Genomic DNA, 23,708 nt, shown 5'->3' with positions numbered 1-23,708 from the left:
CGGCGCCACTCACCGCTCTCACCTCCATCTCACGACCGTTCGCTTGGAATGAAGGGGCCGAATCAGCGTTCGAAGAACTGAAACATCGCTTCGCCTCGGCTCCCATTCTGATGCAGCCGGGACCCCGACCGCCAGTTTGTCGTGGAGGTGGATGCATCCGACACTGGGGTAGGTGCAGTGTTGTCACAACGTTCTCCTGAAGATAATAAACTGCATCCCTGTGCTTTTCTCTCAAGGAAACTTTCTCAGGCAGAGAGGAATTATGATGTTGGAAATCGTGAACTGCTCGCCGTTAAGCTGGCTCTCGAGGAGTGGCGACATTGGTTGGAGGGGGCGGAACAACCCTTCATCGCTTTGGACGGATCATAAGAATCTGGCTTACCTCCAGTCAGCGAAGCAGCTCAACCCCCGTCAAGCCAGGTGGGCACTATTTTTTGGGAGATTCAATTTTTCTCTGTCTTACCGTCCTGGGTCACGCAACGTCAAGCCTGACGCCCTGTCTCGTGTTCATTCGGCTGTTGATACTGGTAGTAACCCTGAACCCATTTTGCCTCCTACCTGCAGTATTGCAGTCATCACATGTGACATCGAGGGGATTGTTAGACAGGCTCAACATCATCAAGCTGACCCTGGGAGGGGTCCTCCTAACCGGATGTTTGTCCCTGAGTCTGCTCGCTCCCAGGTACTTCAGTGGGCTCACTCGTCTCCCCTTACCTGTCACCCTGGAGTTTCGCGGACCCTTGACTTTGTGCGACGGAAGTTCTGGTGGGCCACGATGGAGGCGGACACTCGAGCCTTCATTGCTGCTTGTACGGTATGTGCACGAAGTAAAAACTCCACCCAGGCCAGCGCTGGTCATCTACGACCTCTACCTATACCCAGCCGGCCCTGGTCGCATATCGCTATGGATTTTGTCACTGGACTTCCCCCCTCATCTGGTAAGACTGTCATTCTTACGGTGATTGATCGTTTTTCTAAGTTCGCTCATTTTTTGGCCCTACCTAAACTGCCCACTGCCAGAGAGACGGCTGATATTTTGGTTGAACATGTGTTCCGCTCTCATGGTCTACCCACGGATATTGTCTCTGACAGGGGTCCCCAGTTTGTCTCCCAGGTGTGGAAAGCTTTCTGTAAAGCTTTGGGCATTACATCCAGCCTGTCCTCTGGATATCACCCCCAGACCAACGGGCAAGCCGAGAGAGCGAACCAGGAGATGGAGACCGCACTTCGCTGTGTCACTGGGTCTAACCCTGGGTCATGGAGCTCCATGCTCCCCTGGGTGGAATATGCTCATAACACCTTGACTAACGCTTCCTCTGGTTTGTCTCCTTTTCTGTGTGCTCTGGGTTATCAACCTCCCCTGTTCCCTTCCCAAGAGAGGGAACTTGCGGTACCCTCGGTGCAGTCCCACATGCGCCGCTGCTGCAAGGTCTGGAGGAAGGCCAGGGTAGCTCTGTCCCGAGCTTCGGCGTACATGCAGAGGCAAGCCAACCGTCACCGGTCCCAGGCTCCCGGTTACTCTCCTGGTCAAGAGGTATGGCTGAAGTCACGGGACCTTCCATTGAAGGTGGAGTCGAAGAAGATGGCGCCTCGTTTTATAGGACCGTTCAAGATACTGTCTATTGTTAACCCCTGCGCGGTTAAGCTACAGCTTCCTGCCTCCCTACGGGTTCATTCCACCTTTCATGTTTCCCAGATTAAGCCTGTGTCGGTTAGCCCTTTGTGCCCGCCCTCTCGTCCCCCTCCTCCGCCCAAGATCGTGGGTGGGGGTCCGGTCTACACTGTCCGGCGACTTCTGGATGTTCGCCGCCGGGGTCGTGGTTTCCAGTACCTGGTGGATTGGGAGGGTTATGGTCCTGAGGAACGTTCCTGGGTGCCCAGGAGCTTCATTGTGGATCCTGCTCTGGTTCGTGAGTTTCATAGGTTACATCCTGATAAACCCTGTCGGCCGCCAGGTGGCGTCCGTAGAGGGGGGGTACTGTTAGGCCTACTGCTGCTAGGTAGCTCTCTCTCTGCTCTCCCCCTCCCCTCTGTCTGTCCTTGATTGCAGGAGTGAAGTCTGGTGTGCGGGAGTCAGGGTTCCAGCTGCAGCTCATTCACCATAATCACCTCAGCCTTTAAGACCCGGTCAAACTTTCCACTCATCGTCAGATCATAGTCAAGACAACCATGTTAGTCTCGCTGCCGACTCAACCTGTCTGTTTTCGCTCTTGTGTTTTTTTGGACTGTTTATTTACTTTTTCTCCTGTGCCACAGATATTTGGAACCTGACTCCTGCCTCCGCTTCACTCCTGCCACCACCATCCTGCTCTCCACTATCGGGCCTCTCCTTTGGACTCACCACGGACACTAGGACATTACGGTACCACACCTGCCCTGACCTGGATCTGTACCCTCCCTGTAACCTGGACTTGCTCTTCCCCATTTATTGGAAACCTGGACTATTGAACATTATAATAAACCTGTTAAAACTTCTCTGGCTTGGTGTACTTGTCTGCATTTGGGTTCTATCCAGTTAAATCATAACAGTAAGAAAGAGAGCAACCATATGTTCATCCATTTACGTTACATTTACGTCATTTAGCAGATGCTCTTATCCAGAGCGACTTACAATTTGGTGCATTCACCTTATAGCCAGTGGGAAAACCACTTTATAATATGTTTTTTTTTTAATGTTTTTTTTTGGGGGGGGGGTAAGGGGGGGTAGAAGGATTACTTTATCCTATCCCAGGTATTCCTTAAAGAGGTGGGGTTTCAATTGTCTCCGGAAGGTGGTGAGTGACTCCGCTGTCCTGGCGTCGTGAGGGAGTTTGTTCCACCATTGGGGTGCCAGAGCAGCGAACAGTTTTGACTGGGCTGAGCGGGAACTGTGCTTCCGCAGAGGTAGGGGGGCCAGCAGGCCAGAGGTGGATGAACGCAATGCCCTCGTTTGGGTGTAGGGACTGATCAGAGCCTGAAGGTACGGAGGTGCCGTTCCCCTCACAGCTCCGTAGGCAAGCACCATGGTCTTGTAGCAGATGCGAGCTTCAACTGGAAGCCAGTGGAGTGTATGGAGGAGCGGGGTGACGTGAGAGAACTTGGGAAGGTTGAACACCAGACGGGCTGCGGCATTCTGGATGAGTTGTAGGGGTTTAATGGCACAGATATGACAGAGCCAAGTGACTTGGTGTATAGCGAGAATAGGAGAGGGCCTAGAACGGAGCCCTGGGGGACACCAGTGGTGAGAGCACGTGGTGCGGAGACAGATTCTCGCCACGCCACTTGGTAGGAGCGACCGGTCAGGTAGGACGCAATCCAAGAGTGAGCCACGCCGGAGATGCCCAACTCGGAGAGGGTGGAGAGGAGGTGAGGTAAGGGAGAAGGTCACCGGATATGGTCTGGAGAAGAGAGGAGGGGATAGGGTCAAGCGTGCAGGTTATTGGGTGGCCGACCGTCACAAGTCGCAAGATTTCATCTGGAGAGAGAGGGGAGAAAGAAGTCAAAGCATAGGGTAGGGCAGTGTGAGCAGGACCAGCAGTGTCATTTGACTTAACAAACGAGGATCGGATGTCGTCAACCTTCTTTTCAAAATGGTTGTCGAAGTCATCCACAGAGAGGGAGGAGGGGGGGGGAGGAGGATTCAGCAGGGAGGAGAAGGTGGCAAAGAGCTTCCTAGGGTTAGAGGCAGATGCTTGGAATTTAGAGTGGTAGAAAGTGGCTTTAGCAGCAGAAACAGATGAAGAAAATGTAGAGAGGAGGGAGTGAAAAGATGCCAGGTCCGCAGGGAGTCTAGTTTTCCTCCATTTCCGCTCGGCTGCCCGGAGCCCTGTTCTGTGAGCTCGCAATGAGTCGTCAAGCCACGGAGCAGGAGGGGAGGACCGAGCCGGCCGGGAGGATAGGGGACATAGAGAGTCAAAGGATGCAGAAAGGGAGGAGAGGAGAGTTGAGGAGGCAGAATCAGGAGATTGGAGGGAGAAGGATTGAGCAGAGGGAAGAGATGATAGGATGGAAGAGGAGAGAGTAGCGGGAGAGAGAGAGTGAAGGTTGCGACAGCGCATTACCATCTGAGTAGGGGCAGAGTGAGTAGTGTTGGAGGAGAGCGAGAGAGAAAAGGACACAAAGTAGTGGTCGGAGACATGGAGGGGAGTTGCAGTGAGATTAGTAGAAGAACAGCATCTAGTAAAGATGAGGTCAAGCGTATTGCCTGCCTTGTGAGTAGGGGGGGTGAGAGGGTGAGGTCAAAAGAGGAGAGGAGTGGAAAGAAGGAGACAGAGAGAAATGAGTCAAAGGTAGACGTAGGGAGGTTGAAGTCACCCAGAACTGTGAGGGGTGAGCCATCCTCAGGAAAGGAACTTATCAAGGCGTCAAGCTCATTGATGAACTCTCCAAGGGAACCTGGAGGGCGATAAATGACAAGGATGTTAAGCTTGAATGGGCTAGTGACTGTGACAGCATGGAATTCAAATGAGGAGATAGACAGATGGGTCAGGGGAAAAAGAGAGAATGTCCACTTGGGAGAGATGAGGATTCCTGTGCCACCACCCCGCTGACCAGATGCTCTCGGGGTATGCGAGAACATATGGTCAGACGAGGAGAGAGCAGTAGGAGTAGCAGTGTTTTCAGTGGTAATCCATGTTTCCGTCAGCGCCAAGAAGTCGAGGGACTGGAGAGTAGCATAGGCAATCATCCGGCTCCTTTGTAACTCCAATAGCAGACATATACAGCAAAAACTGCTGCAGAAATGATTTCCAATTCGCGTCCACATTCCAATCCAGGCTCAAAGCCTTTGGTGGCTTGATAACATCCATAAACTCCCACATTCACAGACAAAACATGATTTTCACTCATGGTACCAAGTATTACTTAGTGGGTCACAGCGAGCAAGCACACCCAACACCATCAATCATAGTAAACAAGTTCTAATGTTATTCTTCATCTTCAGTGGGGTTTATCGGCGGTTGGCATCCAACGTTATGGTACATTACCGCCACCTACTGTACTGGAGTGTGGGCCTGAGACAGAGAGAAACTAAATCCTACCTGCCAGCCCCGTTGCTCTTTAAAAAGATAACAAAATATTTGAGACTATATCTAATGACGTTCTACTCAATATACTCTTTAAACTAATTTCCTGTATCCCCTTCTCCCTCATACTAGATCTCATCCTCTCTCTTTCCCTCTGATACTGCCCACGCTGCAGCAATACATGCTCCACGGTCTCTGTTTCATAACAATAATCACACTTTCCTGTTGGATGCTTTCCTATCACATGTAATGTCTTATTCAACTGGCTGTGTCCGACCCTTAATCTTGTAAAAAAAGCCTCCTCTCTTCTGTCCCTTCCTGCCATCCTCCCCTCCCCTTCCTCTGTACATGAAATAAATGCCTTCCCTTATTATCTCTATTCCACTGCTCCTGCCATCTCTGCACCATCACTGAATATATCAGGCCTTTTGCCTCTGCCTTGCTCATTGAAACTACAACATCAACATCCCCACTACTAAGTGCTTGTTCAGCCAGTACATAAAACTGCCTCGTTCCCAAGTAAATCTTATCTGAAAACCCATCTGCTTAATCCTGCCATGGGTTTGTAGCACCTCATAAAGCAGGTCTTGTCTGCTACGTGAGCTAAAGGACTGGAGACTCATTAACACTGCACATGAATCAGAGCAAATAACTACTCTGTCTTGTTTGACTTCCTCTATCCACTGCAAGGCCATCAGTATGGCCTTTTAATGTAATTCCGCCATTGCCACCATATATACCACAGGTGTTGTAAAAGAGTGTCATAAACAATCACTCACAACCTCATCAATACAGATAACGTCATCATGTAGGTCGGCTCTGGCCCAACCCATTGATTTCTGGGAGCAATCAGAACGGTCAGAATGTGTTTGCATTCTAGAAATCATCAGGGACTGAGGCATTTCCAGACTCATAGAGGAGAAGGAACGTCAGTTGGCCAGAACGATGTGGATGGGTAACCAGGCTATAGCTTACGATGCTCCAAGGTCTGAGATATCCGAGACTATGTCATCTCAGGTTTTGTTGAATGTTAAATGTCATATTACTCCGTGAATAGGTTGGGCAATATGAGCCTTACAAACTAAAGCTGTCACACCCTAAAAAATTACACCCTAAAAAAATAAACATGTTCTCTTCGCCTAGCAAGCATAACTGAATTGCACACACATTACATCCATGGCAACGTTCCTTATTAGCCAAGAAGGCTCTGCTTTGAACAATTAGACAAGTTGAGTCAGCCATCCCCCTCAGGGAGCATGTACAAGTTCAGAAGTGATACATGTTGCTGGTTAGAAACAAGTTGCACAAAATCATTTGTTTTTAGATCAACTGATTGTATTGATCACTTTTGGGCATAGTGCCCAGCTAAAGGGCACAACCTTGAAAAGCTACTGCTCCATTTTTGCAACCCTTTACTACTCCTGGGTTATTATAATGATAAAAATAACAACATTTCATTTTTAGAACGCATTTCCCAAGTTCAATGCACATAAGGTAGAAAACAAAAGCTAAACTAAAAACAGCGTCAATACATAAAAAAGTAGAAACCGATCACAATACATAAAAACATTACCTACTAATGCAAAATATAGACTTTAAGCAAATAAAGCAATCAAACATTAAAAGGTAGCTTGAATGGTTATGACTTTAGTTGTTTTTTAAATGAGGAAATATAAGCTGCCTCCTTGACATGTACAGATAGAGTGTTCCAGAGCTGATTGGGCCACATGTGAGGAGCTCCTGTCACTCATGCTGTGCAGGGTTGTGGCTGGTATGACCAGGCTGTTTGAGCCTGATGATCATAGAGTGCGTGCTGGAGAATAGTTCTCTAGAAGTTGGCATATGTATTTAGGTGCATCACCTTTGAGGGCCTTAAAGGTGAGCAGAATAATCTTGAACTTGTTCCTATATTAAACAGACAGCCATTAGAGGTTTAATAAAACAGGGATGATGTGTTATTATTGTGTGGTGTGTGAGATTATTCTGGCAGTTGCATTCTGGATCATCTGGAGTTGAGACAGGAGCCTTACTGGGATTCTTGTCAGCAGTGCATTGCAGTAGTCAAGATGATGTTACCAGGACATGCACAAGCTTCTCAGCATCGACAGTGGACAAGAACTACATGATCAAATCGATGTTATGTAGATGTAAATATGACTCTTGGTGTTGCGGATGTGTGCTTCAAATGAGTGATTACAGTAAAAAAAAAAAAATCTGGTGGTGGGGTAAGCTGCGTGGTGTCATCATCCAGAGAAATTGAGAATGTGCTCAGCTTGCTCCATGCACTCTTAGAGCCATTAAGCACAAGCTCTGTTTTGCTGCAATTAAAGTTCAGGAAGTTCAACTGCATCCATCTCTTGATTGCATTTAGACAGTCTGTCAGTTTAGTTTTTACAGTCTCAGTGTCCCCATTTGTCCTTACATATATTTGTGTGTCATCAGCATAATAATGACAGTTCAGTCCAAATCTTCGGATAGGTATACAGTGGTGTAAAGTACTTTAAAGTAATACTTAAATAGTTTTTTGGGGTCTCCATACTTTACTATTCATATTTTTGGCAACTTTTACTTTTACTTCACTACATTCCTAAAGAAAATAATATACTTTTTACTCCATTCTTTTCCTTTTCCTTTTGCTACTTCAGTACATTTTAGCAATTCCATTTACTTTTGATACTTAAGTAAATTTTAAAGCAATACTTTTACTTTTACTCAAGAAGTATTTTACTGGATGACTTTCACTTTTACTCGAGTCATTTTCTATTAAGGTATCTTTACTTTTACTCAATTATAACAATTTAGTACATTTTCCACCACTGTAAGTATACCATGTGGCAGCATGTATATAGAGAACAGGAGTGGCCCCAGAACAGAGCCATGTGGGACCCCTTGAGTGACTGTGGCAGGGTTGGATTTATAATTGGCAAATGTCACAAATTGTTGTCTGTCATCAGATAGGAGCGAAACCACTGGAGAGCTGTGCTAGAGTATCCACACAAGTTGTGTAGTCTGTTGATGAGAATGTCATGATTCACAGTGTCAAAGGCTGATGTCATGTCCAGAAGCAAAAGGATGCTAGTGTCCCCATCATCAGCTGCCATCAATAAGTCATTTCATACTCTTACCTGGGCTGTCTCTGTGATGTGCTGTGCACGGAAGCCAGACAGGAAGGGATTATGGAGACTGTTGGTTGAACGGTAATTCTGTAGCTGTATTGAGACTACACATTCAAGGACCTTTGATAGAAAGAGCAGGTTGGAAATTGGTCTGTAATTGTCAAGCGTGTTGGGGTCAAGTCCAGGTTTTTTCAATGTTGGTGTAACGGAGGCAGTTTTCAGGGAATTAGGCACAGTAACTGTATTAAGACTGTAATTTATTATTTTGGTTATTGTTGGAGTGAGAAGAGTGAGGCTGGATTTCATAAGTGCTGTGGGACAGAGATGGGCATGAGTAATCAAGTACTGGAGTACTCAAATTGAAATCAAAACTCAATGTTTAACCAGAGATCACATTTTCTTGAAATACTGTCAAACTTGTTGGTCGAAATTTTGTATTGAAGACAAAGTTAATTTGATTTGACTGTAGTGTTGCATTTGTACATGTGCATTTGCGGGACACAACTAAAAATAAACCAAGCCAAGCATCACACAGTTCTGTCCCACTATCTCAATTGCATTTCAACAAGCTACATTTCTTGACAGTTTTATCACAAATTGTAAATGTACTGGTTGACTGAAGTAGGGAAATATGTGTTCCAACAATGAGCTTCAGTTTTGGAATGATTGCGCCATTTCCTGCGTAGGCTACTTTGCGGTTGTAACTAGTTACCACAGCCACAAAGTCAAAATGTGCTGTATCGAAAAATTCAATTAGCTTTTTGGTCTTAATTTAAGGTTAGGGTTAAGGTTAACAGTCTGGTTAAGGTTATGGAAAAAGTGGAACTGACAGCATTTTAGCAACATGAAATCTTTTTTTCATTTTTTAATTTGCTGACAAGCAAGCACTTAGATATGGTAATTATATTGTTCAACTGCCATTTCAAGTGAGGTTGAAGATGTAGGGAGCAATTGCACACCTGATAATGCTTCTGAAAATGAGCTGGGGGTGATAGTCTGGAAGCATATCCATCTCTTTTTACACAGGGCTGGCTTTGGGATGGAAGTCATGAGAATGGCTCTGTGGTCAGATAACTAATGCCTACTCCAGCAGAGTAGACTAGATCCAAAATGAGCCTCCGATTATGTGTGGGAAAATCAACATCTTGACACAAATCAAAACAGTCCAGTACAGAGAAAAACTCATCAGCAAGTTTGCTGTAGGAGTCATCAATGTGTATGTTTAAATCACCCATGAGTAGTATCAAAGTAGATACAGAGCTTAGCTGAGTAAGTACTTCAATCGAGTACAGGCTTAACTGAATGAACAACAAATACGGAATACAATATTAAATTGTATTTAATAGTTTTGGGAATGGCCTCTTCTCCGAGGGAAGATCCTCAGAGCCAGATGATGTGATGGCAGGTAGCCCTATGCAGGGCTGCAGGAATCTAACCCCCCGCCCCGCTGGATGAAAGCAGTTCCAATGACGGGCCTTAAGGTTATTATTATTGGCGAGACTATAGTATGCATTGGTTGAACCTAATGTTAACTTCAAATCTTCATACCATCATATCTAAGCCAATATAACACCAATGTCGATGAAAATTAACTTAATTGGAGGTACACAACACACTCCCCACCCCTCATCATGAGCCGCCCGGCTGTTACAGAGAACCACAAACCGTATTTTTAACAGATTATTGTCTGCGCCTACCTAGCTCAAATTCTAGACGTCAGATTAAAAAGAGACTATAACATCCATAAAGTGACCATTGGACTTAAAAAATGTTGGATTTCCTAAATTTGTAGGTGCAACAGTTTTTGTTAAATTTAAATGTATCGCTCTCACGTGCACATTTCTCTCCATTCAGAACCAACGATGTGCTACCTTTTTGTAGCATTTCTGACAATACTAACATCTTCTCAGCTGATTCTAAGAGTTCTATCTAACCAGGTCAGCAACTCTTTTACTCGGCAACAACACAGCTGCTGTTAGCTAATGTTAGCTTGTTTGCCCAAAGTCCAGCAGCTAGCCTCTGTAGCTAGCTACCTAACGAACAGGCAAAGAAAGGTAGCTAGTTATATTTGTTTACGGAAGGTTTGTTATACAAATAACTTCAGCCGTTAGCTATTTAGCTATCTAGCTAGCTTGAGCCAGACAACTAAAGCTGACTTTGACACAGAATCCAGCTAACGGTAGCTAGTTTAAGTTCAAATGCCAGTCCTACATTTTTCCACAAAACCTAGCTAGCTAGCTTGCTAGCTAACGCACATAAGTTCAAAACTAACACCAAACTTTGGGCAAATTGTCACGCTGCTATCTTATAATTTATGGAATGGGTTTTTGCAAACTCACCAGATTCCAACATTCATAATACATTACAGTATGCTCCTTCTTCTGTCTTCTTGACATTTTAATCCATATGTGTGCTGATCAACAGTGCCGAACTAACAACTCTGCCATGTGTTTGGTATTTCAACAACTCTGCAGTGCACACCTGTGAGAAGCTAGCTACAATAGTCCGGCACAGTGGATGCGTCATAATACCCATAAAACCTAGTGGTAAAACTCGGTAATGGTTCCAATAGTTTTTTCCCCCATTAATTTTTGCGTCTGGAATTTTAGAACTACTTCATATAAGGTCTGTGTTTTGTGTAGGCTTACCCTGGCGTTACGTTTTGATAGCCATGTAATTCTCTCTCGGAGAAGTTGAGTTTTCTCAATATATTCGCCTCAACTTACAAAAAAAAAATGAAAAGCAAATTAGCAACAGAGAAGACCTCAGCAAGACTACAAATTCCTGCAGGAAGCTCTTGCACGTCATGTCTTGCCGACACTGTCAGCTACCGTTCACCAGCTCGATCAGAGACCTTTGTGCCCAGAGACCTTCTGTGCCCAATCCATGAACTTATGTCCTCTTTCTCTGTCTTAGCTAGCCACCGATTACACTTTAGCTAGTTACCAGAGCAGGAGATCAAAAAATAGTTTGGTTTTACTTAGCCTAGATAATTGTTTGTACAGTATGTTGACTTTGGTGTCTATTACAGAACTTATGGCATTTTTTAAGGATGAGCATAAGAGCATTTAAAAGGGGAGAAGATCACTATAAGTCTGGCCATGTGGAGAAGTGCAGCTATAGTGAGGGGCAACTTACCAGTTTGGTCAGGGCCAGCATGAGGGATAACATTTATCCTGTGTCGGTGAGTATAGCTATTAAGTTAAGTTTGAGCATCTTAACAATACAATGTGTTATATACAGCTGTCAACATTCTACAAGGAAAGAGACACTTAATCAATTATATAATCATTAACCAGATTACCCCAGATACAAGACTTCAATGAGTGATAACTCAGTTCTAGAATGTTGTCATTCAAAATGGACTTTGTTTAGACATCCAGCTTGTGTTGTAGGTTCACGACCAGAGACATCTTCAAAGGTACAGTATTTATTTATTCGGAGTGTTACATGCATTCACACAGTCTTGATATATAGGATCCTTCCACTATATGATATGTCAAGTGATACAATCCCAAGTTAGCAATTAAAAGTTCATGGAAAAACTGCACATGTCCTCATGTGAAAATTAAAGTTTATTAAATATTTTACGAAGTGGGGGCACAGATAACAAAGAGGAGGGCATCAAGGCATTCAACATGGCTACAGGGATGGATGTGCAGGAGTCATGGCTTTCGGTCACGGGTTCTGGGATCCTGAGTGCCTCACCGGATGGTCTGGTGTGCACCACAGCAGTGGTGGAGGTCAAATGTCCAGCCTCCGTGAAGACAATTCTTACTGGAACCAGGTCCAAGGTCAACTCCACATCACTGGAAGGGACACCTGCTTCTTCGTTGTGTTGACCACCAAAGCCTCCATCATCATCTCCATCCAGCGTGACGACCTCTGGCAGACTCATATTACTCTTCCTGTCAGTACCTGTTTTCATGGAAGCCAATGGTCCACAAATATTCCACATAGTTCATACACACACACTAAGCTCCCAGAATAGGTTATATTACAGACACGTTTTTCTCAAAGCAGCCAACTAAAGTATTGTAGTTAAATTTATCATGGGCACATTGGGGATTTATATCTGTGACGTTCAAATTATTTATTGCCACTTGCGTCTTATTTGCTGAAGGCCCCAGTCCATCCCTGCCTGTACCTGACATTTTTGAAAAACAAGTGAACAATGAATAAAGATCGTACAAAAACAATAGGCTCCTAGAATAGTTTATATTACATTCAGGTTTTGCTCAAAGCAGCCAACTAAAGTAATGTAGTTAATGCAAGTTCAATCACAAAGGCTGGTCTGAGCTCATCTCCTCAGTTTCATTCAGTAGTACAAAACAATTCACATTGCATTTTATCATCGACACAGTTAGAATTTATATCTGTGATGTTTAAATTATGTCTTACCCCCAAAGTGAGAGAGAGAGAGTACATCACTTCCAGCAGATCTCCTTGCTGAATTGTTCATGCACTGTCTAAAACATGTGGAAAAGGGGAGACAAAGTCAACATTTCGTTGCATCTACAAAGTCAATGTTTTACACAATATTGTATCATATTTGATGAGTTCCTGACCTGTCCGTCCACAGGCTCGATGAGCTGTAGTCTCCACAACTGGACGCTTGTGCTCAGATCACACTGGCACAGAATGTCCATGCACTCCTGTTGGTCAGTGGTGGGTATTTTTCAATGCTGTATAAACATCTTTATCTAGACAGAAAATGCATTGTTTATCATACCACAAACCCACCTTGGACAATGTGACAAGTGGTCCCTCAACACCTAATCCTCATGCCTCATTGTTTGTTCTTGATTCCCAATCAACAGTCTGGATCTTCCTCTTCTGCCATGGTGGATGAGCCACCTTTTCTGGTAAATACAGGGCCATTTCTCTTTCCCACCGGAAAATGGCAGCTGCAAACCCGGGTGTTGTCACTGGGTTTCCGATCCACCCATCTGAAAGACAAAAAAAAGTGACTTTTACTAGTTAGCTAATTTGATTACTAAAATGGTAAAATCTATATTACAATCCCAAAACCCACAGACTTGATTATAGTAATGGTAAAAGTCTGAAAGGGACTGACATGCAGGGATGTAACATAATAATTTTGGGCACTGGCCAGCAGACCACGATTTCTACTAGCCCGGGTAACATTCAGGTCCTAAATCTGTGGCATGCGATGTTTGTAAAGGAAAAATGTCACTACTGTGCCAGGCAAGTTTGGCACAATGTCTACTAGCCCAGTCTGAAAAGTACTAGCCTTGGGCTAGCTTACTTTCCATCGCTGCTGACATGTATAACTGACTTAAAGGTCATTTTATTAGTCATGTACAACAGATGCACTTGTGGAACAAAACCATTTGTTTTTTCTATGAAAAAACATTGAGCCCACAAGTCCTTTGTGAGCTAGTTAGCCAGCTAGTTAACGTTAGCTCATCGTTCGTGTACACACTTTTCCACGTGGTGACATGCTAGCTAATGTTACTATCGTATATGAAGATGATGGCTTTGTTAAATGTTTTTCATGAAGAAATGGAATGTTGTTTATTTTAGTATCAAGAGGGAATGTTTTAGTGTAATGTCACATACAACAGACAGGAAGAGTGTTGTAGACAGGGGAGACTGGTGATTGGCCAGAAGAGGGAGCCACCCATCTTTTTGCATTGTTTATAAATAGGGGTTAAACGAAGAAGAAAGTCAGAACGGCCATGACAATCTGAGACGCCGTTCTCCGGACACCGCGGGTCTGTAACTTATGCTGTAACCTTGTGATATTAATAAAAGCCTCTAAATCATTGTGCAGCATAAGCGGACTCTTTGTTGACAGCAATAATTGCCACCATTCACCCGATACGACAAATGGCGCCCAACGTGGGGCTGGTCTGCACCTCTCCTTTGGTTCATTCAGCCGCCAGGCTAACTCGCTTTGAAGCATGGCCAGACAAGGGTGAGTTTTTCTTACCGCTTCAGAGTTTGTTAGATTGGATACGACTTGTGTACACTGGAGAGATGTACCATACGACCTTGCATCGGGTGGCGTTGTTGCTGTCGACTAGGAGGCTGCCTAAAATATTATTCCATTGGAAACGGCAGGTAATTGGAAGTTTAGAGCATAAAACGGTAGGAATTAAGTATTGAAGGTGTACAATTAAAACAGATATGCGCATTCATTAGGGCACTGTACCGCTTAAAGACCCCCAGGGGGGGCCATTTTAGATAATGGGCCGGCAAATCCGTTTACACGATAGAATGTGTAGTCGGTGGGTTTTTAAGGAAAACTCGGATTAATGGGGTTTATCTGATTGTGATTATGGTTCGACTTTCGTCCGACGGGGGGTCTGATTGGGTTTGATTTCTCGGTGTAATGGTCATTAAGTCACGGTAGCAAAAATGGTAGGAGAAATATATGTTAAAAGGAATAAGGGCAGTGAAGGATATTTATTTGTGTGGTAGGCCGCAGTTAGCTAAAGGCTAAAGCTAATGTTAATGCTAAATGCTGGAGTGTGGGTCATGCTACATGGTACATAGCGGCTAATGCTAAATGCTAAGGCTAAATGCTAATTGTGTTGCGTGCTACATGCTAACGGATATCCTTAGAGACCCCATTGCGATGGATTAAAGTCTCTTAAACTTGTCTCTGTGTGTGTAAGTCAGGTTATATGTTTTGTGAGCTCTGTTATGTGTAATTGTGTGAGTATAAGGTATAAAATAGTGAAGCTGTAGCGTAATGCTATCGTTCTATGGTGTGGTAAGCATGGGGTTAAGTGGATGTGCGCATGCGCTTCATTTTACGGGGCTAAAACTACGACATGAGGTTATGTGCTAGGACTACAGAAGCGGCATTGTGGGTAAAGGTCATAGGTCCCATCTGGGGTTACCCTGCAAGGGGAGAAATAGACAGACAGAGGAGAGATTTTAGCACGAATCTTCTAGTTGTTACATCGGCGGATGGTTAAAGATGAAACTGTTTTTGTGACCTATTGAATTGATAAATGAGAGAGAGGTATGTTGACGGATTATAATAAATTGAATTAAATAATTAAATGACGGATTAAAATAAAATAAAAATGGTTTTGAGCGATCTATTTAGTTCTGAGTTTAGTCTTAGAGTGAATAATGTAGAACAAATGAATATTGAATGGTTGGAAATAACTCAGTGATTGCATTAACTCTTCGGAGTCTGGAGCTTTTTTGGCCGTTTTTGGGTACCTTCAATTTTGCCCTGATATACTACATAAAGAAATGTTTACCAGACCAATGTTGGGTATCTTTTTTTTCAGCACAACCTCACCTATATGATCTGTTAGTAAGTTTTTCACTTTGACATACTATTTCAACACACTGGACCCAAACACACACAGAAAACACAAAGTCCGTTTAGAAAAAAGATGGTTTTTTTATTGTAAAACCCTCAAACATGGTGAACCAAGCATTTAAAAAGCTTCAAATTGAACCACAAGGTGCAAATATGAACATATAAAAGTATTTTGGTGATATATACAAGCAATAAATAACTATTTACAATAAAAAGTAGGTATAACCACTGGCGTTTTTCTTCTATTCTAACCCTAAACCTTTTTGTGCCACTCCTCAAAACAGTTTCTGTCCAAAATGAAAAAAAAGCTTCAAATTGAACCACAAAGTGCAAATATGAACATATAAAAGTATTCTTGAGATATATACAAGCAATACACAACTATTTACAAAAAAGTAGGTATAGCCACTGGCCTTTACCCTATTTGTGCCACTCTTCAAAACAGTTCCTGTCCACAATGACACAGAGAGCCACATCACAGGCCTTGCACTTCCATGGTGTGACAAACCTCTTCTTGTCAACTTGTTTACAGCGTTGACAAACCCTGCGGCCTGCTGTGGCTTTGTCTTTGGCCTCTGCAACATTGGCAATGGCCACAGAAACATGGCTGGTGCTTTTTTGAAGTGGAACCCCTGTCTGGGTCACTCCGCACAGCTGGGCCACAAGTTCTGCCACAAAGTTCTTGTGCGTCATGGGTGTGACCTGTTGGGTCGCACTGATGTCACAGTGCAGGATGTATGCATTTGTTGTTCCCATGTCCAAAAATGCAGGAAGAGGGTACGGTACCAGCGAGCAGTTCTGCGATGGGTTGAGTAATACTGGAGAAGCTGGTCTGACAGGTCAACCCCTCCCATGTACTTATTGTAGGCCATGATGGGGGTAGGGCAGGGAATGTCTTTTGCTACCCAGCGTCCAGGTCCTTCCTTCACCTTCCTCTTGATTGTCTCGCCCGAAAACGCTGGGTGGATTGTGGAGCACACCGACACCTCCCGCGTATCCATCCACTTCACAAAGACCAGGCGATCCTCTCTGATCCATCTCACAGACCCCCTCTTCGATTTGCTGGTGAGGGCATTTTCTCTGCCACTAGGACACCCTTTTCTGTTGCTTCTGTAGGTCCCACAGGCTCCAAACTTCATACTTCCCAAACTCAGGAACAGTTTTGGGCTGGTGTTGAAATTGTCCATATAAATATGGTATCCTGTACCAAGATGTGATGGCTGAATGAGGTCCATAACAGCATCATATGAAAGTCCATGCACGCTGGGTGTGTGTGCTTTCCCAACATACACGTTGAAGTTTAGAGTGTAGCCATTGTTAGACTCTGCCAACACAAAGAGCTTGATCCCCCATTTGTTAGGCTTGTCCTTCATGTACTGGGTCATGCCAGTTTTGGCTTTTGTAGCCACCATCCTCTCGTCGACTGACAGTTCCTTCTTAGGATGGTAATGAGCCTGGCAGGCAGTGCGAATGTCGTCCATCAGAGGTTTGACCCTGAACAGTTTGTCATGCTGGGGTGTACCTTTGCGCTGGTCATTTATGACATCCTCCTCTGGATCACTTAGGTGGATGTTCCATGAGATGGACCGGAATCTGTCTCTTGGCATGACCTTCGCTGGCAATGAAACAGACAATATGTGGCTTTGTTTCCAGTAGTCCTGGATACTAGGCAGAGTCACCAATGAGGTGTAGATGAGGAGACCCAGAAATCTGTGCAGTTCCTCCACATCAACGTCAGTCCACTGATATTTGCTCCCCTTCTGCTGATTTCTTGCTGCCTGTTTGTTGGTGTTTCTGCAGATTGTCCTCATTGTATCTGCGGCGAAGTAGAGCAGGAAGAGGTCCTTTGGTGTGTGCCCTGAATGCAAATCCACCTGGGCTCCTGGTGGTCTGCGGGGCATGAACCTACTGGCTTGTGGGGCAGTGTCAGGATCAGTCTCTGTTTTCCATGGCTCAGAGCTCTGTTCTGGCTGTGCTGCTGACTGGGCTGGAGATCTTGACCTGGTCTTGGCCTGATCCTTCCTTCCACGCCCCCTCTGTGATGGCCTCCGTCGGCTTGTTGTGGGGGTGGGGGCTGTTGATGGCCCAGGCTGCTCGTCGTCGTCGTCGTCACTATACAAAACAGGTAAACGGATTCAAGATTATTCAAAGTTCAAGATGTTCATTGGCATTTGCACTACAGTGAAGTAGAATAGAATACTATAGTAAGATAAACGAAAGCAATAAAACAAATTCATTTTAGAAAAATGTTTGTCTTCTTACCTCACGTTTTCAGCAACAAAATCAGGGTCCTCGAAGTCATCCTGGCCACTCTCATTGTCTGACGACGAACTTTCCAAAGTTTCTTCATCGCTCATTTGGAATAACAAGTCGACGGCTTGTTCAACGTGAAGTGTGCGCCTCATATTGCTTCACAAAAACGATACTGCTGACAATAAAACTCTTGAAATACTAACAATTGAAATACTAACTCGTGAAAAACTCTCCAAAACTACTCATGAACTGAACTAATTCCTCTCGTTCGTTCTTTCGCAATGGCTAGTTGTCGTGGGAATGAATGTTTATATACTCGTGTGCATCCTGAAGAACCGGGTTAGCACAAGCACACGTTTTTTTCCGTTCCTTTTTATCACAAAAAGACGACAAAGTTATTATAATAAATGCAAAGCGCTCATAAAAGAGCGCATATTTTGACGCACTTTTTTCATGGAATTGAAATTATCATAACTTTGGTTTTAGTTGGTGTATTTACATGAAACAAACACTCAAAACGTAGCTTCGGGTCTCCATTTCTGCATGAAATCGACGGCAGCCCTCTGCGTCACTTGGTTTGGATGCTGCGCGGTCCTAAAGCCGGCCCGCGATTTGAACGCGCCGAAGCGTTCGCCGACTCGGAAGAGTTAACTACTAAAATTTGTTTCTGTGTCTTTGTTCCCTTGTCATATGAGAGACAGGAGAGAGGGGAGAGAGGAGATACAGGAAGTGCTGACGTGACATCACGTGACGCGGCAGAGGCAGAGGATCAGATATCAGGCTAGTTCACAAAATATGTGATGGTATGACAATTTCACATAGGCTTGGCAAATACATTTGCTCTGTGCATCACTGGGGTTTGATTGGAATTGTGTTGGGAATCAAGGACTGACATTATTCTGTAAATTTAAGATAATTAGGGGTTATAGAGCAAGGGGTTACAGGCTTTGTTTTTGGGAATGCTTTGAAGTTGACTAACTTACATTTACTTGCATTTGATGGGTTGTGGTAAGATAGCCAACACTAATTGATAAATTGGTGACATAGGATATAGGAATAAAAATTGATTTTAATTATTCATGATTTTTTAATTGATTTATAAAAAATAAAAATAAAAGTTGTTTTGGAGTTGTTAGGTTTATATTAATAATTACAGGGGGGAAGCCATAGGCTATACAGTCTAAAATAAAATAATTCACGATAAAGGAATATAAAAGGGTTGATATAGGGAAAAAAATAGTAATCCTTTAACTAAAGTAGTGTTAGAAAGTAGTGTTAGAAAAACTAATGGCAGAAGTTAGTACACCTTTCTCACATACGGATTCAGCGAAAAGACACCCACCTTACGAGAAGGGAGTAGAGCTTAGGGATGTTTATCCTCAGCTTCCGGTGATCATCCAGGAGGGTGATTGTTGCATTAGAGATGAAGATGAATAATAGATAGAGGACAAGCAGAAACGACGATCACAGAAGAAAAGTAAGAAGATGATGGAAGATGATATTTTGAGGACAGAACTTAGAATATAAGCTTTTGAAGAATCCTGATATGTCAACAGCAAGAAAGAACAGGACGAAGAAACTCTGAGAAAACTCAATCATACAACTGGTGGAGAAGAGAAGCTTTGGTTATGAAGAATCAGAGTGAACCAAATCAACAATCACTGTGACAGCTTCAACTGAACAATATCAAATGCAATTGTACCAGCCAAGGGGGTACCAAATGTTCCATATCCACAGCCAGTTTCTGGACAGACACAGAATTGGAGAGGAAGAGGACGAGAAGAAATAGAAGGAGGAGGAAGATTTCAGCTACACTTCCAGCAACTTTCAGAAGACTGTTATAATTGTGGACAGATTGGGTACTTTACCTGTGAATGCAACAAGTCAGGAGGAAACAGAGAACATTTTTAAGGAAGATACAGGGGCAGTTGAGATCACCTGTTCTCCAGGTGAACCCTAAAGATTCTAGAGTGCCTAGAAGATACGAGGGGGGTGTCAGCTGATAGCATCGATTAGAGAAGAAGAGAAAATAGCTAACAATTGAAGTAAAACCAGAGGACTATGAGAAATAATGGTGAATAGTGGAAAAACTTATGTGTTCAGCCTAAAGAGGTTAAACATCTCACTATGTAAAATTGACTAATTAGGATAGGGATTTGAGGTAGTAAACAACTAATTACTCTTAGGGAACCAATTGAGCTATGCTATAAAAATCAAAGAGAAATTAAAATAGACATACTAATATTAGGACATAAATCTGTTGCAGTGTTGGGAAGAGATACATGGTGTAAATTGAATTGTACAATAAGATGTACACTAGACGACTGTCTGGTAGAAGATTTAAAAAAAAGTAGGGTTTTTGGGAATCATTTGCTTAAAAAGATAATATCATAGGAAGGATGATAATCTGTTAGACTGCCTATTAGACAATCTGTCTGAAAAAAGTTAAAAGGGGTGACTGTTATTCTGGGTTACATTCTTACACCAAGAGATTTCAGGCTAGGCTAAAAGGTGTTTAGTCGTTTGCCAAGTCTGTGTAAAAAGTCAGAAACAGGTGGGGACTTTCCCAATCACATATTCTAAAAATTTGGTGGTAAAGGGAATTTGTGAATAAATCAGTGGAAAAGGTTTTTAAAGGTTAGGAGGAAAAGATTAGATTAAAATAAGTTAGGAGAACTAGGTTGAAGGAACTCTAAGACAGTAAGCTAAGTTTCAAAGTTAGTAGTAAGAGAGAGAGAACAGTGGGGAAGGACATTTTAAAGTTTAGTGGGAAGATATGGTAGGAGTTTAGATCTGTTAGGAGCAGATGCATTGAGAAAGTATGTGTTGCTGAATGATAAGAGAAGATTGAGGGTGATTGAGTATCTATAGTTACAGTTCCCAGCAGGGAGATCAAGGTAATTATAGGTGTATTTTTTTATAATCAAAAGTTTGAAAGTCAGGGATTAGAGATAGGACTGAGAGTTGGGAAAAAGTGACACTAGTGGTGATAGATGGAAGTACAAGCAAAGACAACTTTTCTTTGGAAAATGGATGAAGTAAATAAGGACATTAACACTTCAGTCTATTAAAACAACAGTGAGAAGCAATTTAACTCTTTCAACATTGATAGTTATTAAAGCCATAAATATATCGCATTTGATTATAAGGGAATCAATAGCTCCAGCACCAATTTTAGGGAAAAAATACTTATTAGGGTTAGGATGGGGACGTTCTTCCCACATGGAGAGATAATTATGGAGAAGAAGTATACTTATCTAGTGCAAGCATTAAAATTTGTTCCGGTTAAGAATGATTGGTTAAAAGGCTATGTAATTCATAAAGTAACGCTTATAATGGAAGAGTTGGGGTCTGTTGTAGCCTCCACAGTCATTGAGGGAGTTCAGGAAGAATAGAGACAATATAGATTCATCTGAAATAGTGAAGGAAACTATCATGGAAGTACAGGATGAGGTCTTTGATTTTAATGACAGACAAGGAGAGGTATCTGATCAGTACCGCTCGTTAGGGAAGAGAGAAACTAAATGCATGTAGTTTGATTCTTCTGTTGTGAAAATTAGAGATGGGAAGGTAGGAATCTTTGGTTCCAACAGCTCATTCTGTAAGATCAGTTAGGAATCTTGAGGGTCCATGTCTGTTGAGAATTCCAGCAACAAACATGTTAGAGACGGTCGCTCGACCTCTATCAAGTATGTGTCAATCTTATGCGTTGTCATGACTGTGGTATCAGCAACAATAATCAGTAACAGATAAAATAATGTCGTTGTCAAAACATTTGTTTAAGCCTAGGTTTAGGTGTTATTGGGTTAAGTGAATTAACTTGTGTGAATTTGTTAGATGGGAAGAAAACTCAGTTAACAGCGTAACTGGAGCATTTGAGGTGTAACCATTGAGGGCTAAAAGTTGTTTTTGTTCTAATAAAACATATGAGGTAAGGGGTATGTTTATGGGAATATCAGATTGTGATGTTATATGCATGACCTTAAGGGTAGTAATGAGAAATATGTTACTTTTTATGTACCAGTTAGTAAGAACAGCAGGACTTTGATGGTTAAAAGATTACCTTTTGCCTGACAATGTGACTATGGGGAATTTTAGAGATATTTGGAGGGTTTGTGGTGATAAAGCATATATATTCTTACCCTATGGATAGACAGGATGTTGTTACATGTCAACGTTGAAGCTTCCATATGAGGTTTCTACCATTATAAGAGGGGTAGCACCGGACACAGAAATCTGAAGCTATATTTGAAATTGGATGAAAAGAGACATGGCTACATGTCATAGTCTTCAAGCCTATCATTGAAGGATAAATCTAAGGGAGAAGGGGGGACTTTTTCCATGGTATGGTGTAACATAAGGTTAGTTATACTTTGAGTCCAGATAGTTCAGATATTATCACTAGGGTTATATATGCATTGAAGAATATAAGGGATGCGTTTGGGAGATCTGAGAAGACTTGGTTGCAAGATCAGGTAGGCCAGTAGGGGCAGTGATGGGTTACATTTAATGGCAGCTTTGATAACACTGTGTGTGATGTTTGTAATTTGTTACTGACCTTTGAGAAAGCTATGATATTGAGATAGGTTGGAGAGTGATGCCTGGAGACAACACTCAGATGCCGGGGTTGACTGTTCCTGATCTGGATGAAGATGGACCAGTGGAACTGAATGGATAAATATCATTTTTGATTATTTGATGATTTTTCAATTATTATTATTATTTTTCAATATTAGGGTGATGTTGGTATGATTTTATGAATCAAGGGGGGAAGAGGTTAATGTGATTCATACATCATTTATATATAATTTTTATATTCTTAGTTGATATTGATGTTTAATTTGAAAGTGTTGTTTTGCAAAAGATACTGTTTGGTTTTTCCTTTTCTTTCAGAAGCATTTGGGGGAACATATGGAGATTGAAATACTCAAACAGGGACAATATGAAGGGACAATATGACTGGAGGAGATGAAACAAGGAGGGTGTGGCCGATTCCATCATCAACAGTCCATTGGAAGAGGAGACTACGGGGAGATGAAGTGTAGTGGACTACATTCCAGTGTCTGCAATGAAATATAGACATGTGTAATACATAATTGTGTCATATTCTTAGGTATTAATTTTTGTAGAAGGATATTTGATGTTATTGAATACATGTGAGGATCTTAGATGTTTTTGTTTATTTCGGTGATGTTTAGGGACAGGAAATTTAGGCAGGGAGAGGTTCACTGTAGGGTCCAATGGGTTGACCAGCCTTACAAGTAGATGTTTTTGGATAGGATTTTGTTTGCAGGGGCTTACATGTGTATTTAATTGCATCATAGTTTCAAATGCATTTACATTGTTTATGAGGTTATCTGGAGTACCGAGGTGGTTGCCTGGGGCAGAGGGACCGTGAGAGAATTTTACTGTCTTGATTGATGGATGGAAGGTTGCCGGACAGTTTTTCGCTCTTACACTCCATAGAGATTTGTTCATATTTCATAGTAATGTATTCACACTTCATAAACAGTTGTTCATATTTCATAGAAAGGTATTTACACTCTAGAGAAGAATGTTTTTGGTTTAATGTTAAAGATACTCAATAAGATAAATTGTTACTTGTCATAATCCTATTCTGTTTGTTTTCGAGACTTTTAGTTCGTCTCGAAGGTGGGAATATCGTATATGAAGATTATGGCTTTGTTAAATGTTTTTCATGAAGAAATGGAATGTTGTTTATTTTAGTATCAAGAGGGAATGTTTTAGTGTAATGTCACATACAACAGACAGGAAGAGTGTTGTAGACAGGGGAGACTGGTGATTGGCCAGAAGAGGGAGCCACCCATCTTTTTGCATTGTTTATAAATAGGGGTTAAACGAAGAAGAAAGTCAGAACGGCCATGACAATCTGAGACGCCGTTCTCCGGACACCGCGGGTCTGTAACTTATGCTGTAACCTTGTGATATTAATAAAAGCCTCTAAATCATTGTGCAGCATAAGCGGACTCTTTGTTGACAGCAATAATTGCCACCATTCACCCGATA

General features: G+C 42.7%; 1 protein-coding gene and 1 long non-coding RNA gene across 3 annotated transcripts; both read right to left on the bottom strand.

Annotated features, from left to right (window-relative positions):
- Positions 1-11,533: 11,533 nt before the first annotated feature.
- LOC123492912 lies at positions 11,534-13,064 on the bottom strand. 2 transcript variants are annotated; one of them, XR_006661918.1, is made up of 4 exons: positions 12,863-13,064; positions 12,688-12,774; positions 12,521-12,588; positions 11,534-12,266 (listed from the first exon to the last, which is right to left on the bottom strand). It is a non-coding gene; the product is annotated as an uncharacterized LOC123492912 (long non-coding RNA). The 2 variants fall into 2 exon arrangements; XR_006661919.1 differs by having other exon boundaries at positions 11,534-12,037.
- A 2,425-nt stretch (positions 13,065-15,489) lies between these two features.
- On the bottom strand, positions 15,490-17,967 carry LOC121585293 (piggyBac transposable element-derived protein 4-like). The gene is made up of 2 exons (XM_045226607.1): positions 17,691-17,967; positions 15,490-17,540 (listed from the first exon to the last, which is right to left on the bottom strand). The coding sequence occupies exons 1-2, from the start codon at positions 17,831-17,833 to the stop codon at positions 16,118-16,120; spliced, it is 1,566 nt and encodes a 521-aa protein (XP_045082542.1). The 5' UTR covers positions 17,834-17,967; the 3' UTR covers positions 15,490-16,117.
- Between the last annotated feature and the right edge of the window lie 5,741 nt (positions 17,968-23,708).

Source organism: Coregonus clupeaformis, chromosome 17 (genome assembly GCF_020615455.1).
Source record: "Coregonus clupeaformis isolate EN_2021a chromosome 17, ASM2061545v1, whole genome shotgun sequence".
In the NCBI taxonomy this organism is placed as follows: Eukaryota; Metazoa; Chordata; class Actinopteri; order Salmoniformes; family Salmonidae; genus Coregonus; species Coregonus clupeaformis.
Note: the sequence above shows the minus strand (reverse complement) of the source record. Positions and strands in the feature narration are given on the sequence as shown.

What these genes read in the sequence shown, in the direction of transcription:
- LOC121585293 (XM_045226607.1), bottom strand. Translation starts at nt 17,833, where the DNA reads ATGAGGCGCACACTTCACGTTGAACAAGCCGTCGACTTGTTATTCCAA. An exon ending in TTTGTTGCTGAAAACGTGAG is followed by an intron (nt 17,541 to 17,690) that starts GTAAGAAGACAA and finishes TGTTTTGTATAG; the next exon opens with TGACGACGACGACGACGAGC.